An 18,266-nucleotide genomic window follows, 5' to 3' on the forward strand; every position below is an offset into this window, starting at 1 on the left:
TGTCAAAGCTGGGTTTTGTGTGTAGAGGATGTCAGTGTTGGGATGTCTGTGCAGAAGAATATGAACATAGACCCTTCTCCGCTATTTCTCAGAACGAGAGGAAGTTGGAAAAGTTTTACACCACAAAATAGAAAAAAATATTCAAAGGAGTGTTGGGCTGACTTCAGTAACTTTGTTGCTGTTAGGTTGCATTTGAGGTCCTAGGCGTGTTTTAAATCTACTAAACTTATACTTTTATTTCTTGAGAGGGTAAGTAAGCTATATTACGAAGTCTGGTTATTTCTGTTTGACACAAGCCTTTTCAAAGAGATTTGTGTTCAGAACAAACTTTCCAGCTTAGATATGGAAGGATCCTTGCTCTGAAGCAGATTTCAGGGTTTTTTTACGCAAGGTATGGGAGCTCTTATGGAGGTGACTAACTTTTATCTAAATACATAATTGGAGAGAAGTTGTTTATCTAGTTTCTAGCTAATTCCTTAAGTGGCATGGAGAAGCCACAGCAGTGACTCAAGGCCAGTGATTCTTTCCATTCCACAAAATGGATATATGTGGTCATAAAAGCAATCTCCTGCATGTTAGTCCAGATAAAATGCTTGGATTTATGTCTGTTCTCAGTGGAGGAGATGGAGTAGATTACAGATGACAAGCACTGGGAAGCAGTAGAGAAGGATTTGTTTTACTGCGGGATCGTTGGCTAGGACACTAAGCATCAATATTTTTGTTCATTAACATAGTATCCACAGTGTTCTAGATGCTTTAGAGGTAAAAAAGCCACAATCTCTGCCATGAGGAGTTCTCACTCTAGAAGGTATAAAACTGTGCTGAATGATCAGTGAAACGTGCACAAGTCTTGACGTTCTGTGACTTTTTTTTCTTTGCTTTTTGCAGGTTTAGGATTTGTTGGATGTGGAAAAATCAGTAGCAAACTGTTTTAAATTAGGGTAGGGATCCCTTTGGGCAAGGGTTGTCTGCTCTTAGTTGAGTGGTTGTACTCACAATAGCTGGGATAAGATGAGACAGTGTTTACTAAATATATGCTGGGTAAGTCTCTCACCACTTTGAAATGCCCCATCAACAGAAGACCTCTTTGAAGATCTCTGTTCTGAATGCCAGTCGCCCAAGAGATTGGTAGAGGCCAAAGCAAGGAAGTGTTTCTAGACACCCAAAAGGTCTTTCATTTCTAAACATCACTTTTTTTTACTGTTTTCCCTAGTATTTTGGCTGTAGATGGAAAACTAATTTTCTGAACATAAAATAACTTTGGGATTAGACTGGAATCGGGTTGAAACTCTTGGGTTGAGTTTAATAAAAAAACAAGCATAGGGACGGGAGAGTGAAAAGAAATGTTTCACCCTCTTCTTTCATGCATATTTGCACTTCAAAGAACAAAATCATAGGCTACTTCTGCCCCAGTGCATTTATAGTTCTTAGACACACACGATTATAAGTAAAGATTGAAATATTTAAATACAAAATATTGATAGTTTTTTATAAAAAGTCTGTTCCAGAAAACTTGTCAATCTTCCCATCATCCCCCTATATTATGCAGCATCATTTATCACTGTATTACAAATAGGTGGTGTATTCCAGTCACATACGTCATCTCATAATGTGGATATAGTAGATTGGGCTCTTCAACACATGGTGACTTGAGCATTGTTTCTCTACTGGAGGATTAAGGAGTTGGATGTTGTTGCTTTCAGAACATGGCTGAACTAGGAGTTTGTCTGCAGATTCAGACCATGCTGCATTGATTCCCATTTGCAACCATGAAAGTTTAAAAAAGTTTTTTAAAGTGAAACTTTGAATCTACTAAAATGGATGGGGTAGTGCTCCTTCCCACTTACTCAGGGTGAGCAAGCAAATACGTTTTTCAAGCCCTGAGGAATGATCTCCGGCCCATGGCCAGTTTCCAGTTCTGCTGGACAGCTTTTAATGATTAACTTAAACATTTTAATATTGCCTTGAGATTTTAACCTTTGTTCGTTTTGTTTCTATAGTGGGAAAAACCAAAGGCCCATCCAAGGTCTTCACCCTGTGTCGGGTTTTGAGATCAGAGGCTACTAGAACTCTAAACACCTAATATAACCCCACCCAGCAACCTGTCCGACATGTCAGGACCCGTGCCAAGCAGGGCCAGAGTTTACACTGACGTAAACACGCACAGACCCCGAGAGTACTGGGACTATGAGTCACATGTTGTCGAATGGGGGTAAGTGTCTGCACTTTGTATTGACTGTGCTGGGCAGGGATTGATTCTTGTTGGATCTGGCTGAGTGGTGTGTGGGAAGCTATCAGTTCGAGCACCTGTAATACTTAAGGTTTTTCTTGCATTTTGCCAGTATTTTAGTATGAATGGTGTACGTTAGGGTTGTAAGGTTTATCGTCAATTGTAGAAATAGCACAGTGCCCCTTCAGTGACTGAAAGATTTTCTTGTCACTTTTAAAACCACAGCAGTATAAGAAAACTTTGAGCAGCTCCCTCCTTCCTTTAGTCTAGTTGCTTTTCAGTAGTGATGGAGAAACTAAGATCTTAGCTCTGGGTGAATAATTTGAAAAGGTGGCAAGGTACCTCTGTAAACTGGGTGATAATAGAAGAGACTTTTTTTTTTTTTTTTTTTACAGTGTCTCTGTGTATATCACTTTGTAACAATCTCATTAGTCAGCTCTCTGCAAGGGTCTGGAGAAGTTTTGTACCTGAAATACACGTTGTCTTCTGAGCATAAGCAGTGCCCCAGACTCAGTCCATTTTAAACAGGTTTTATAGCACTTTTGGTGCTGTCTCCCTTAATAATTTTAATTGATGTTAACAGTCTGTTAGATTTTGTGATGTGCATGGAAGTCATACATGTCAAGTCTGTGCTGGAAGGACCAAACAAACGTATTGGGGTGGTCTCAACTGAAACACACCATTTTTCCCAGCCCTTCACTCAAGGAAAAGATTGGGTACTGGGTTTATCTTGTCACTTGTTGGAGGAGAAACACCGTAACTGATTAGTCTCATTATAGTTAGTATGGCAACACCCATTTTTTCATGTTCTCTGTGTAATATATATTCTACTGTATTTTCCACTGCGTGCATCCGATGAAGTGGGTTTTAGCCCACGAAAGCTTATGCTCAAATAAATTTGTTAGTCTCTAAGGTGCCACAAAGTACTCCTCATTCTTTTGCTGATCAGTTCAAGTGAACTTGGTTCTTGTGACATCCCAGGAAATAAATCCCCTATCCAAAAAAAGATGCAAAACAGGTAATGACAATGAAAGGTTTCCTACACTCCTCTCCCAATGTTCTTCAGCCCTGAATGGGAGGGGTCACCTCCCTGTGTGAGGGTAGCTGTCTACATGGTCCCTTCAGTCCTTGACCTCTCTATGAGACTGTTTCAAGGTCTCCGGGTATGAAGGTTTTTTTGCGCGGGGGGGGGGGGGGGGAGGAACTCCTGCTGAGGAGGAACTACTTGGAAACCAGGATCATTACAAATAGGCAATTATCAAATGGCAGGTACTCTTGGTCATTACTCACCTGGGTTGCATTTGTATTGAGGTGGAAAAGTGAGGTTCCACATTTCTCTATCAGTCTTTGATCTTTTATTTTAGAAAGAGGAGTCCAGTCAGCCATACTACTTAGCTTTTATAAAAGACGAGGCAGAGAGCTAATGTTTGTAGAGGGATAATTTTGTGAATGAAAAAGGACTGACTGAGCTCTTTGTGGACTCTGTGCCTTTATCTCTTCACAGAAATCAAGATGACTACCAGCTAGTTCGGAAATTAGGCCGGGGCAAATACAGCGAAGTGTTTGAAGCCATCAACATCACAAATAATGAAAAAGTAGTAGTTAAAATCCTCAAGGTGAGTAAGGGACCGTGTGGAAGATGGAAATCTATCCCTGGGGTATTTAGGTACATATAAAGTGCAAGGCTTTGGCTTAGAACATCTGAGTCTCCTGAAATAATTCTGTTATGGAAAATGTCACTGAGTGGTACTTGGAACCCCTTTGAGGTTCCTGTAACTCAGCACTATTCTCAGTCCATCCGTGCAAGCCCCATGCTTGTCTACCTTGTCAAATCTGTCTATAGGAAACTTCTGCTTGTAGCACTATCCGCTTCTGTGCCTATCCATCCTTCCAAGGAGCTACTCTGTATCGCGGTGTGCTGCCATGGCTTTCTCCCCACTTCATTAGGAAAGTAGGTTTTCTTTGAGATCAACGCCATTACACCAGACATTAGCTTTTAGAGCTGAGCTCATAATCTGTTGACACCAAAAGGATGATTAGAAAATTCTCTTGCCCTGTGTGAAGCCATGAGCTCCCTCCCCCATGAGCACTCTGGCTATTTCCCCCTTAAGAACAGAGAGGCAAAACACCCAAGAGTCAAGCTGGAATTGTTCCTCTTTAAGACCACGGATTAGCTAAACCCGGGGTCGGCAGCCTTTCAGAAGTGCTGTGCCGAGTCCTCATTTAGTCACTCTAATTTAAGGTTTTGCGTGCCAGTAATACATTGTAACATTTTTAGAAGGTCTCTTTCTCGAAGTCTATAATATATAACTAAACTATTGTATGTAAAGTAAATAAGGGTTTTAAAATGTGTAAGAAGCTTCATTTAAAATTAAAATGCAGAGCCCCCCGGACTGGTGGCCAGGACCCAGGCAGTGTGAGTGCCACTGAAAATCAGCTTGCGTGCTGCAGGTTGCCTACCCCTGAGCTAAACTTTAGTGACTACTAACCTTAGAGCATTGCTTTTCTGTTCTACAGAATGTCACCATAGTTAAGATTTACATCTAAAATGCAGACTCAAGAGGTAGGCTCTCAATTGCTAACTGCCAAAGACTCTGGCTTCTTGTCTCTGGCTAATAAAAGATCACTTGCACTGGAACGCACATATCTTACAGCCTTAATTGGTGAACTGTTGTAATCCGGAGTTTCTCAAACTGGTTGTATTGCTGGTGTTCCACTCAGAGCTTGCTGGTCACATGGTACTACTACTCATTTCCAGCTGTCTGGTCATATAGATAGTATCAGGATCATTTTGTATTTTTGGCTACCTTTCCAGGTAATAAGTGGCTTTAGCTGTTGCTCTCACCAAGTGGGTGTACAACTGAGAGTGGAAGGAGAGATGGTCTGAGACTCCCCTCCTTCTAATGCATGCAAAATCAGATAATGAAACTGGAAAGTTTGGCTTTTTAACCTAATTCCAGAAGGGCTGTGACAGCCACTTTTAAGAGAGAGAGAGACAGATGCTGAGCTGCAGCTTTTCCATTTGTCTTACTCACTGGAATGTTTTATTTTACCAATGCTTTGGGTTTTTTCCTTCAGCCAGTAAAAAAGAAGAAAATCAAGCGTGAAATCAAGATCTTAGAGAACTTGCGAGGTGGTCCCAATATAATCACCCTTGCAGACATCGTAAAAGACCCTGTGGTGAGTATAAACGGCTTAGGGATGGCGCTCAAATTGCTGGGTTTGACTTCAGTGTTGACCTGTCCTCACTCTGCTTTCCCCTCTGCTCTTAAATCCTGTCTTTAAATTGCTTAATCAGATCAGCCTTCTAATCAGTTTAGCTTCTTTCAGAGGGCCCTACCCCATCCAGAGACCAGTTCTTAGGCTTTTTCTACACTTAAAACACTAACAGCGGCATAGCTGCAGTGCTTCAGTGTAGACACTCACTATAGCAACAGGAGGAGTAACTATGTTGACAGAAGAATTCTTCCATCAACCTAGCGCTATCTATGCTGGGGGTGCGGGTGACATAGCTCTATCTCTCAGGGGCATAGATTTTTCACATCTGTGAGATGCACAGCTATACCGATGTAAGTTTTCAGTGTAAACCGTCCCTTACCCTTCTAGACTAAGGGACTGAACTGAAATGTGTGAATTCATTCTGCACACACAGGGCCAATGCAAAGTAGTGATGACTTGAGCTCTGCCATCTCTTTGTGAATCCCAGAAAGCAACTGGAGCATGTAAATTGTCCAGGGGGGAAGGGATTTTAGTGATGATCATAGAAAATCACCAGATTCATAACGTGTACAAAGATTTAACATAGCTAAATATTTCTTTCTCTCTCCCTAGTCCCGGACCCCTGCTTTGGTTTTTGAACATGTAAACAACACAGACTTTAAGGTACAGTTTGAGATATCTGCTTGTAATTGTGTTCTTTTCCATTTGAAAGCCACCTCCCTTAACTTTTATTTATGGAGAGGTGGGACTAGTACCGTTGTCTTGGGCAGGTAATGCAATCGCTGTTTCCTTTTGACATGTTATCCTGACATTAAAGATGGTTAATCCTGGGACAGAAGTTTGTAATGTGCTCATTCCTAATGACTCAGTAGTAGAACACTTAATAGAATCCAGGAATCCTGATCCCAAGTCCCATACTGTTAAACACTTCTTGTGCAGCAGGTGAATCTCCCCAACATTCATTGCCCTGGTCACTTCCCAATTTTGAAATGTGAAAATGCATGTTACTGTGGCTTCAGTTCTGTGGAGAGAGAGTTCAGTGCTGCTTGCCCTTACCACTTTTGACATACCCCTGGAGTTATTTACCCCTTCATATAACACAAGAACCAGGGGTCACTCACAGAAATTAATAAGCAGCTTGTTTAAAACAAACATAAAGGAAGTACTTCTTCACACAATGCATAGTCATCCTGTGGAACTTGTTGCCAAGAGACTGTGAAAGCCAAAAGTTAACGGGATTCATGGAGGACAGGTCCATCAATGGATATTCAACAAGATGATCAGTGAAGCAGCTCATGCTCTGGGTGTCCCTAAACCTCTGACTGCCAGAAGCTGGGACTGGGATGACTGGATGGATCAGTCAATAATTGCCATGGTCTGTTTATTCCCTCTGACACATTTAGCATGGACTACTGTCAGAAGACAGGATACTGGGCTAGATGGATGATTGGTCTGACCCATTATGGCCACTCTTTTGTTAACACCATCTTGAATAGTTGTCTTAATTCTGCGGAAATCTTCAACCTCTGAGAGCCAGCCTGCAAGCCATTGCTTTTTATGACACTGCATTCGAGGGCTGAGGGTGTCTGTGGGAAATGAAATCAGAACTGTACTTCTTGGAAGTGAGCTTTACGTTGGCCAAAATTAGAGGTGAACGATACAGCTGAATTATAGGAGGAAGGGGGCAGTGCTGAGTGGCTGGTGGATTGAGGAAATGTTGCCACTGCCATGAATGCAGCTGGAAAAACATAGCTGCAGGGAACCTGGTTGTTTTATTCTGTATTGGCATGGATGTGATTTCCTGCTGTGTTCTTAACACTGAAGAGATGTCCTTCTCTCCCACAGCAATTGTACCAGACATTAACAGACTATGATATTAGGTTCTATATGTATGAGATTTTGAAGGTAAGTGGATGTTCTCCAGTTCATTGATTTTTTTTATCAGTTTTGTGTGGATCTGGGATTTGCCCCCAGTACAGTCCTACGGTGGCTGGCATGACTAGTCAGTGATAGAAAACAAATGCAGATGGCAGAAGGATCAGGTCTCTGAATGACAGAAGTGAGAGGGCTCATATCAAGTTTACAGGAACTGGCCTGCCTTGTTCCCACATATTCTAGCCCTGCTGGGTATAGACGGGCTGCTGCCTTTGAATTTTTTGGTACACTGAGACAAGCAGAAATACTAAATCAGATGTGTGTTTACAGCCTGAGAAAGAGGAAAACTTGGATTGGAAGATGTGATGTGCTGGCTTCCTGCCTTAATGTCATCTGTGAACTGAGTGTGTTTGCAGCACAAAATCCCCTTTCTTATGCAAATGGGAGGTGTCCCTTTTCCCCCCTTCATCAGAGTTTGAAGGAAGCAAGACCTGTTTGGTCCATGGTGCCTTATAGCTCTGCTTTTACGGCCGTTATTGACATTCCACTTACATTAGGAGGCATCTGAGGTGAAGCTAGAAGCATTGCTCTCCCCAAAACATATTGATGGGCCCACTCCTGGGGAGAAGGTATTGAAAAGCAAGTTCTATAGGTTTTCTTTTTAGTATGAGTAAGTAGAACAGACCTCGGATGATAGTCAGGTCTGCTGTGTGGTGAGATTGGGGTATGCATGAAAACACTTCCCCACCTGCTGGGTTTGAAGAAATCTGTTTCTCAAACATTATTCCTGTAACCAGTATTAACTTTACAACTGGCTCAGTTCATAAATCTGTCTGAAGTAGGGCAGCTATCTATTTTTGGAATCCTTCCTCATACAGCTTCCTCCTTTCCTATGCATGGGAGCCTTGACAAGGGAGTAGATCTCAAAGAACACAAAATGGTGTCGTTCCTTTGTGCTTTGGTCAGAGTGGGTGCAAAAGAATTCTGCGTTGAATGATTTCTTCCTTTCCTCTGTTCTATACACAGGCTTTAGATTACTGTCATAGCATGGGGATCATGCACAGAGATGTCAAACCCCACAACGTCATGATTGACCATGAGCACAGAAAGGTAAGGAGCAGAATGCTGGTTGGGTTTCACTTTTTCTTCAGATCTACAGCACCTCCATCATGCCATCACTGCGCTGTGGTGCTGCCAGAGATCAAGGCTCAAAGTGGTAGCTTTTCCATCATGTGAATAAATCTAAAATGAAAATCTGTAAAAAGCCTTTAACTGAATAGCTACAGTTAAACTTTATACAGAATTACAACTGTTTAAGTGACGACTCTTCCTCACATGTTGTAATTCATACTGTAACATGTATAGCTAGAGGTGATTACGTGTACATGCGTTCAGAGGTGATTCCTATGTGTGGTTGGAATGTGGCGACTGCTTTTACTTGCAAGTCTAGCTATGTTAGTGACTATAATGTGGTTCCTTTGTCCCTCAAAAACTGATCTTGTATGAGACATCCCCACTCTGTTAACCCAGACAGAAGCTGCTTGTGCTAAGAAATTTCCTTCTACTACGTTAGATCTTGGAACTGAAATGCAATGCTCTGACTTGCTCAAATAATCTCAAATGTGTGTTGGGGGGGTGGGAAGGGTTTAAGTATTTCCAGCACAAAGATAGAGGGGTAACAGTGTCAAGTTTAGACTAATCCTCTACCAAGAATCAACACAGATGTTCATGATCTCACTTCTAGCGGATTAAAAAGACCCAATTTAGTCTCAAATTTTCTGAGACATGGTGTCTAAAGTAATTGGAGAGCCAAGGCCCAGACCAGGCCTTCTTACCTCTTCTTCCTCTTCCATTTCTAGCTGAGGCTAATAGACTGGGGTCTGGCTGAATTCTATCATCCTGGCCAGGAGTACAATGTCAGAGTGGCTTCCCGATACTTCAAAGGACCTGAACTCCTTGTAGATTATCAGGTAAGAATCATAAGTGAGGTTCAGACCAAAGCTGCTTAACTTTGGCTTATACAGAAGCCCAGTACCATACCAGAGCAGGACACTAAGGAACTAGACCATCTGAAGACTTGGCAGAATTCAAGAACCTTGGAGGACCTGTCCTCCAATGCAGGGAAAAAAAGCAGCAGAGGGTATTCAGCACCAGTGTATTGGAGAGATTAATGTTTCTAAGAGGCTCTAGAGAAGAGCCAAAAAACTTACAGGCCTGCTTCCTTGATTTCAGAAGCAAGGGAAGATAAGGGGACCAGCCTTGTACTAAGGAAGAGCATACAAAGAATTGAACTGGACCCATGTTTACACTCAGGGTAACTAAATGTATGGCATAAATTACTAAATAGAGCCATTAAAATCCTAAAAAGAGAGGTTATTGCTGTAGTTCATTTTAGCTACAGGCTGTTTCCATTGTGGAGGGTTACAAACTGTGTGCTAGAGTTGGAAGGATGTTACTAACTGACCAAGGGGCCCAGCACTCCCAGGTTCTGTTCTGGTTCAGGGCCAAGGCCAAGCCAATTTCTCACCTGCCAATTTTTCCTAGGTGAGAAACAACCTGTTTCTGTTCTTTCTTGCTTACCTCACATTACTTCTCTGGCAACACAACCTGGCAATTGATCGATTCCATATTATCTACTTCCAGTGAACGCAGCCCTCACACACCTTGTTACAGTTCCATCAAGATAGAAAGATGGAGCTGAGGACAACTGTCACTGTTCTCTTAAGTTCCCAGAGCCCAGTTTGAGCAACTGGGTTTTTAGAGCCAAACGAGGTTTTTTAGGATCGTATTGTGTGAGCACGTTTCATTCGTTATTCCTAACATCATCTGGCATATATATCATTTGGACAATGCTCTCTTTAGCATTGGAGTCACTTAAGAAGTTATCTTGCCAGAAGGAGTGAGTCATGTCTTTGTTTTTTCCAGATGTATGACTATAGTTTGGATATGTGGAGCTTGGGTTGCATGTTGGCCAGTATGATCTTCCGAAAGGAACCATTTTTCCATGGCCATGACAATTATGATCAGGTGAGTTTAGCAGGTGCAATCCCCATGGTCCAGGTTTCTGGTTTGCATTTCCAGCCATCACAAGGGACTGAAGAATTAGCATTTATCGTCACTATTTTTCTCAATCTGAAGCCATGTTTTAGTCTCTGTTCAATGTGTAACGTTTATCTACTGATTCAATGGAAATGTATGGCTAGAAGGAACAGTACATCATTTGAGCTGTGTTTCAGCTGCTGTATCTGAAGATATTTGTTCTCATCAAGAGCAATGGTTCTATTTAGCATAGTAGACTGTGTGTTTCAGAACAGCATGAACCAGTAACATTATATGAAAAGTCCTTCCTGATACCAATCTTCAGTCTTGCTCTCAGACTTACCCAGTATCTTCATGGTTTTTCTTATTCAGTAAAGTGACTGACTTCACACCAGGTTCATTATTTATCCCCTTTTGGTACTTATGCACCAGAATTACATAGGCTGTAGGACCATGAGCCAGAACTTTCAAATGGAACATGTCTAAAATTAAGCACTTAATCCCCATGGATTTAGGTGCCTAAACTGATATGTGAAGTTAAAGAATGTTGGCCGCCTTGTTCAGAGACGTTCATTCCTGAGCCCTCTAAGATAATGTATTGCCCTTCAGTGGCTCATTCTGGTGCTTCTGCCTTTTCCCCGGTTTTATTCCTGCCTTCCCACACAGTTGCTATTTTGAAACTTTTCCTCTACAAATTGAATTAGAATACTGCATGCCCTTCTCTAATAGACTGACATGACTGACCAGAAGAACTGAATATCGGTAAGGGCATGTTTGCTATATTTGTGATCCTATGCAGTCTGGGGAGTAGGAGCCACAAGACCACCCCTGAACATGGATTCATTGTTCTGGAATAGCACTTCAGTGCTGATAAGAGGATATACTGTGTTACTTTCTTGATGGTTGTATCACATCCTTCTTCCCCCTTCAAAGTGGCTTATCTTTTGTTGTTTGATACCAGTTGGTGAGGATAGCCAAGGTGCTGGGGACAGAAGATCTATATGACTACATCGACAAATACAACATTGAGCTGGATCCACGCTTCAATGACATCTTGGGCAGGTGAGCCAGGAACCTTTAAGATCAACCCAAAATCTTTGAGCAGGTAAACTAATGCTCTGGCAGCAGTGCTGTGTCTAGACACAGACCACTGTCTAGGAAGAAAGCAGCTGTAGGGCTCCTAAAACTAACCTGGTTCTTGTGTGATATCAATCCAGTAGAGCAGTGCTGCCTTGAAAAGAATCCTGTCTCTGCAGATGTGACTAAGGACAGATGCTGACAGATTCTGGGAGATCTTGTAGGCAATAAATGTACAGTTGGAGTTAGTGACTAGGCAGATGCTACCACTCTTCTTCAGGGGAATTTGATCAGTGGCTGTTGACTTTGTTACAGCAAATCAATCACTGCTTAGGATGAGGTAGATTTTTCTAGTACAGTGATCGTTTTCAGTGGTGACATCCACCAAAACTACTTTGGGGGAGGTGGAGTAGGGAGAGAGAGGGCTTGTCTACACTACCAGCCAGATCGATGGGCAGCGATCAATCCAGTGGGGGTCGATTTATCGTGTCTAATATAGATACGATAAATCGACTGCCAATCGCTCTAGCGTCGACTCCGGTACTGCACCTCAATGAGAAGTGCAAGGGGAATCAATGGGAGAGCGTCTCCCATCAACACACTGCAGTAAGTAGATCTCAATATGTTGACTTCGTAGCTAAAGTTGCATAACCCAGGCCTGGTCTACACTGGGGGGGTGGGGATTGAGCGATCTAAGTTACGCAACTTCAAGTACGTACTTAGATCTACTTCCTGTGGTAAGTCGATGGGAGAGCGCTCGGCTGGATCAATCACTGCCCATCGATCCAGTGCGTAATGTAAACAAGCCCTTAGTGTAGACCAGTACGCAGTGTGGTCTGGGAGTTAATTTCACAACCTGAAGTCACATTGACTACTGTGCCACCAAGAGGTGGCATGGTGTACTCCAACTTTCTAATCTCCAGTACAATTCTGATCATATTTGCTGCCTCACTGAATAGTGACAGTATCTCTTGTGGCATACACCTGGCCAGCAGGCCCTGTTCCAAAGAGGAAAAGCCATATTCAACAGTGGTGTTCCAGACTCCACTCATCTGACTTTCCTCACTCTACAGGCACTCCCGTAAGCGATGGGAGCGCTTTGTTCACAGTGAGAACCAACACTTGGTGAGCCCAGAAGCTCTGGATTTCTTAGACAAATTGCTGCGGTATGATCACCAGTCACGACTCACAGCAAGAGAAGCCATGGAACACCCCTACTTCTGTAAGTAGAAACCTTCTCATGTTTTGCTACTGTTCGAGCTGCTGGTTCTATTGGTTAATGATGGAGATGCGGCAAGTGGCTGTAAACTGAGCCTTGTCTGTCCAGATGCTTGCATAGGATCTGAAAGATTGTTTGCCTCTGACTGTGTTAGATGAGGTAGTCCATTACACCTAAGCCAGCCTGGACTTGCCCTTCTGGGAAGGAAGGGCACTCCCAGGATGGAGAATGAGTTGTGGTATATGTATTGTCAAGCCAGTCAATCAGCCTGTTAATGAAGACACTTAGTGGTGCTGCTTTGGTGATGACTGCAGCACAGATGCCTGATTTCTTACCTGTCTCCTGTGTTTTAATAAAACCAAATGAATAGTATCTCATCCCATTTTGTTGTTTAATGTATAGTTTTTGCCTATATTTTGTTTGCTAGTATGGCAAAATTCTCATACATTTGTTCAAACTTATTTGTGATTTCTTCAACAAATAATTCTTGGTCCGCAGATTTTTTGTGAATAGTTGCAAAAATGTTAAATCTGATTATTTGCTTAGTAACACTAGTCACGTTGTTTTCTTGGTCCCTGATTGATTCGTACAATTAAGCAATACAGTCTACAATGAAAATTTTGCAACTTAATACACAACTTAGTTTGCTTTTGGCAAATGTTAGAGCTAAAAAATTTGATTTTAAAGCTTGAGTGCTAGAACTTTCATGAAGAGCGAATGCAAAATATGAATTCCAAATATGAACAAAATATCTGCAGAAAAATGGTTTCAAGATTTGCTCAGCTGTAGCTCAGCAGCAACCAGGGAAACATTTATGGTTCTTTGTGCTGCTGCAGAAGCAGGCTCTGGGTCTTTTTTATTATCAGCCATGGGTAGGGCACTGTCAGTCTGAAGCTGGGAAGAAAAGGGGCAGCTAATGAAACAGGCTTTTTATGAAAGATTAAGACCTAAAAAGTAATTGTCACCCCCGAAGTTATAGTATCATGTTAAACCCTCAATACACTGAACAACTTAGGGTTGTATTTAGAAATTATCTGTTAATTTGAGATAAATCTTGGTCTCTGATCCACTAAACTCACTTTCAGAGATCAATTTATTATTAGTCAAGTCCCTTAATCTTTCCTTCCCAGACTAACTTTGGATGCATTTCCCTCAGCTGCCTATTATTATGTCAAGCACACCCACTGAGACTAGAGTGCTGCATTACTGCAGCTTATAGTGATCAAATGCTACCCTCATACATCTGTGTGCATTTCCTGCTGAAGTCAGGGACTTGCTTCTGTGCACCCAAGGGCACAATTTGACATCTCATATAAAAATGCTTAGTGCATACTTATATATCAGTTAGCAGTGCATATACAGGCTTTGTGCTTCTGAGATGCTGTCTGGCAGAACAAAACCTAACCCCTTGTATGTTGTTCTTAGATCCCATTGTGAAGGACCAGGCTCGGATGGGTTCATCCAGCATGCCAGGTGGCAGCACTCCTGTCAGCAGCGCAAGTATGATGTCAGGTCAGTTCCTTCTTGGTAATTGCTGTAAAACTTCCTGTACAACAGTGAGATGGGAGGTGAGGAAAGCAATCAGGACTAGTGAATTCTGCAGGCAGTGCTACTAGCCATCAGCCCCAGGGTATGACCTATGTAAGGGGGTACAAACGAGTTGGGGATGAAACAGGAGTAAAGATTCACTAACCTGCCATGGTCCCTGCTTGATTCACAAGAAAGTGCTCTATTGTTTTGAATGCCTTTGGGGCAGGGTTGAAAGATGTTGAGATGGGAGGATAGTACTTATCCAGCGTTGCGTGTCTGCTCCCAAGAGGAGACGTGTACAAACGTGATTCTCCCCTCACCATTTGAGACCAATGGTGATTGTTTAGAGGCCAATGAAAGCTCTTCAGTCACCTCTTGTTCTTTAGAAGATAGTGGCATTTTGTTACACTCACACTAAAGTGGCCTCCCAAAGTAGCTGGCCTTTAGAAGCATATTGGGTTGCCTCAGGTATGATATGCCATCCCTGCTTTAATTCATGCTGAACTGTCTTGTTTCAGGGATCTCTTCAGTGCCAACACCTTCGCCCCTTGGACCTCTAGCAGGCTCACCCGTGATTTCTGCCACCAATACTCTGGGGATGCCAGTTCCGGCTGCTGCAGGAGCTCAGCAGTAGTGATGGGTTTTGTCTCCAAATGCCTGAGCTGAGTCAGGTGGGGAAGAGGTTCCCCCTCTACCTATCCCCAGGCTGCAGCTTGCACCTGGCAGGGGAAGGGAGGGGATGGAACACTTTGGAGGCACCGTGTCTGAACAGTTGCTTGTGGATTTATAGTAGTTCAGTCATTATATAAAAAAAATTATTATAGGCTGATTTTTTTTCTTTTTTTTTTTTTACTTGAACTTTTCATAACTCAGGGGAATCCCTGAAAATACTGCAGATGGAATATTTCTCGGACAATTTTTTTCCCAAACTCCTCATCACTTGAGAACAAAGATGAACCAACTACGTTTCCAGGCCGTTGTATCCTGCTGGAAATCTCTTCTCTTCATAGTCCCACCATTACTCCTCCACCAGCTCACACTGTGAGGAGATTGTCTTGTGCTTTTCTCTGGAGTCTGCCAGACCAAATCTTCACAAGGCAGTGGGAGGGGGATTCTTAAAGTACCAGTCACTTTAACACCATATTCTGCATATGACTCAACTGGGGTACATTGAGGAGACAACTTCAGTTTGTAGAGATGGTAAAAACTTATAAGAAATAAGCGCAGATAAGGCCTAAAACCCTATTCTGTCCTGTATGAATCATGTCTCTCTAGGAGCTAACCAGAGCGGCGACTCTCTCCCTTGCATGTAATTTTAGTCTTAAAGCATAAAGTTACTGATCCAGTTGACGTTCTTGCCATCTCCTGTTGAAGGTGCTTCAGTAGGGTAAACTGTACTCTAATCAGTACCTTTTCCACATAAGGTTCTTCCGGCCAGTCCCTTGGCTTGGAATTCTGGAATTAATTTGTTACTGGGTATATTGTTTTTTTTAAATTGTTTATACGGATTTCAAAATGGTGGCTACTTAAAGAGCTGGAAAATCAGACTGCGCCAAGTCACATATTGAGTCATCACCCAGCACCCCCACCCTCATGTGCCATGTGGTGAGAATACTGGTTACCTCACAGTCTTGTAAATATGCACTGAGAGGAAGAAGCGAGTAGACTAACTTAAACTGAAATGGTAGACCTGTAATTGTGGACAGATATTACTATTGATGACAAAGCACCCTTGTTACAGCCTTGCTACCCTTTGCTGTGTATATATACTTTGTCCTTCATATGTGAAAGATCCAGTGTTGGAATTCTTTGGTGTAAATAAACATTTGGTTTTATTTATCAAGGTTAGATTTAAGTTCCCTGTGTAGAGGTCTCACTGGGTTGGTGTTGCACACTTTTACACAGGAGTGGCCTGCAGGCCTGCACATATTGAGGGAGGCTGCTTTCCTATTCATATGCACCTTTGAATGATCTGTTGTAGTGAGCAATGCAGAGAAGCCTTATAGAAGCATCACAAGCCAAAGTATCTCCTGGGATAAGGATCTTTTGCCATAGAACTCCTTTTGTTTCTCCACCATGCTGGGATTTGTGGTAGGGAAACAATTCCCAGCTTTTTGTGCATTGCTGTTCACTGAAATCAAACCACTTAAGCTTGTCAGGTGCTCTACTAGAGAGACTTTAAGCACAATAGCACCCATCACTTCTGGATCCTCATTTTAATGCCATTGCAGCAGCTGCTTGTTCTGGGCATTGAGTACTCTTCTGGCTCTTGCAACAAGTCCTGAAGCCTTGGCATTTCACCCCTGCTTGTTCTATAAGCACCTACCACTTTAATTTTGTGTGGTGGGGTTTCAACCATTATTTCCTTATTGCTTCAATTAATTCTGCAAAGTAAGTTGAGTACATGGGCTGGATTAAATTGAGAGAAACTGCCCAGCATGGAACCCATAGTCCTCTTTACATTAGGATCACCTAAATGGGAGATGAATTTTTAATGAACACCAGGGTAGCTTTCTTCTCCAGGATGTCATCCGTGGAAATGTATTGTACTTAATATTTTTATATCCTAGAATGATGTGAAAATCGGACCATGTTGACTGTTTCCTTGATGTGCAGTAGCTAAAAGCACCAAGTATGGCAAAGATATCACTTGTGGTTTGTTTGCACTAGGTCAGGAGCTACACAGGACACTTAACCAATTTATTTTTTGTAAATGAGGAAATCAAAACAATTATGCTCTCTTCCTAGCTAAGAGAGCATAATTGTAGATAAGGCTGGATAATAAGGAAACCACAAACAGCTGAAGGTTCTCATGCCCATCAAGCCTTGCAAAAGAGAGCAAGAAAACAAGATGAGAATGGAAGGACTCCCTTCTGGAAGTGACACAAGCTCTTTATATAAAATGCTACATCCGACTCACTGCACAAGCATGCCACTAAATAGACTGGGATAGTGTGTCCAAGTGGTGATGGGAGGGCAAGGGGTTTACAGATTGTAACAACTTCTGTGTTGTAGATTACCTCATCTGTATACCTTGTATTGGAACACTTGTTTCTCAGTACTACTTGTCTCTGCATTGTGTTAAATGGCAGGAAATCAAATGCCAATATATTAGTCCTGTTGGCAACTAACCTTCAAGGTCTTTTTTTTTTTAAAGCTTTTTTATCTTGTTTGAAGTGGCCCTTTTTTGTTGAAGTTAGACTTTCTTTTCTCGATTTTATTGGTTGTAATTGTATTGTAATTGTTATAACTAAACTTAACCATGCTGGGAAGAGGTGGTGCCATGGAGGTCTTTAATTTTTTTTAATAAAAACATTGAAACAAAAACATCCCTGCAGAGTGAGCAGTACAGTAACCTGCAGCTAGTTGCACATGCATACTAAATTGCTTTGATTTTACACAAATTACATTGGTGTCTTCCATAAAAGGAAATAAAGATGAAATGTTATTGTATTCATTCTAATACTGCAGAAATTTGTGCCCTGCTCAGACAGTATTTTTTCATCTTCTGTACCTGTGCCACTTTGTGCCTTGTTTTTCCAAGCTCACACAAGCAAACAGGTCCTGGCTTGTCAGAGCTTGGATGGAGGCCTCCAAAGAGCGCACAGGTGCTGCAGGAAGTGGGGTTGATTTGGGGGGTGCATTCTTTCCTCTGAGTCAGTCTCTGTGGCGATTAAGGGCATGCTATTGCTGGCAATACTGTCACTTGAGTGCAGGATGAAAATAAATGTCCTGGTCATGTGTGGTCACCAAAAAGCTTATGTTGGTCTTTGGAAGTATTAGATTTTGTGTAGGAGAGTGGGGATAATTCGAATAATTATATTTGCACCCAAACTGCCCCTGCAGTTTGAGCTGGAATTAAGGCAATGACTCTCAAATTCTGGAATTAGGAGTGTGTGGAGCCCTTCCTCTTAATCCATGGAATGAAACTTCAGGAGCACAAGCAATGTGATGGAGGATATGTAGTTAACTGAAAAGGGATTTTTGTCTTGCAAAGCAAATGTTGAGCTTCTGGTGATCGGGTATTTAATTCCTGGCCTAAACTACTGGTGTGCTGCTAAAAAGTTGTCACATTAC

At 42.1% G+C, this 18,266-nt stretch overlaps 1 protein-coding gene across 2 annotated transcripts in view; it reads left to right on the forward strand.

The window, feature by feature from the left end:
* The window catches only part of CSNK2A1 (casein kinase 2 alpha 1), a 34,472-nt gene extending 18,440 nt beyond the window's left edge, over positions 1-16,032 (forward strand). For both annotated transcript variants that reach the window (XM_050918363.1, XM_050918362.1), the window contains 12 exons: positions 2,001-2,212; positions 3,735-3,846; positions 5,309-5,410; positions 6,062-6,112; positions 7,295-7,354; positions 8,351-8,434; positions 9,184-9,294; positions 10,250-10,351; positions 11,325-11,425; positions 12,514-12,662; positions 14,085-14,171; positions 14,708-16,032. In XM_050918363.1, the coding sequence (XP_050774320.1) occupies positions 2,112-2,212; positions 3,735-3,846; positions 5,309-5,410; positions 6,062-6,112; positions 7,295-7,354; positions 8,351-8,434; positions 9,184-9,294; positions 10,250-10,351; positions 11,325-11,425; positions 12,514-12,662; positions 14,085-14,171; positions 14,708-14,823 (1,176 nt within the window). In that variant the 5' untranslated portion in view covers positions 2,001-2,111 and the 3' untranslated portion in view covers positions 14,824-16,032. The remainder of the gene's footprint in view (positions 1-2,000; positions 2,213-3,734; positions 3,847-5,308; positions 5,411-6,061; positions 6,113-7,294; positions 7,355-8,350; positions 8,435-9,183; positions 9,295-10,249; positions 10,352-11,324; positions 11,426-12,513; positions 12,663-14,084; positions 14,172-14,707) is intronic.
* The last annotated feature ends 2,234 nt before the right edge of the window (positions 16,033-18,266 follow it).

Source organism: Gopherus flavomarginatus, chromosome 11 (assembly GCF_025201925.1).
Source record: "Gopherus flavomarginatus isolate rGopFla2 chromosome 11, rGopFla2.mat.asm, whole genome shotgun sequence".
In the NCBI taxonomy this organism is placed as follows: Eukaryota; Metazoa; Chordata; order Testudines; family Testudinidae; genus Gopherus; species Gopherus flavomarginatus.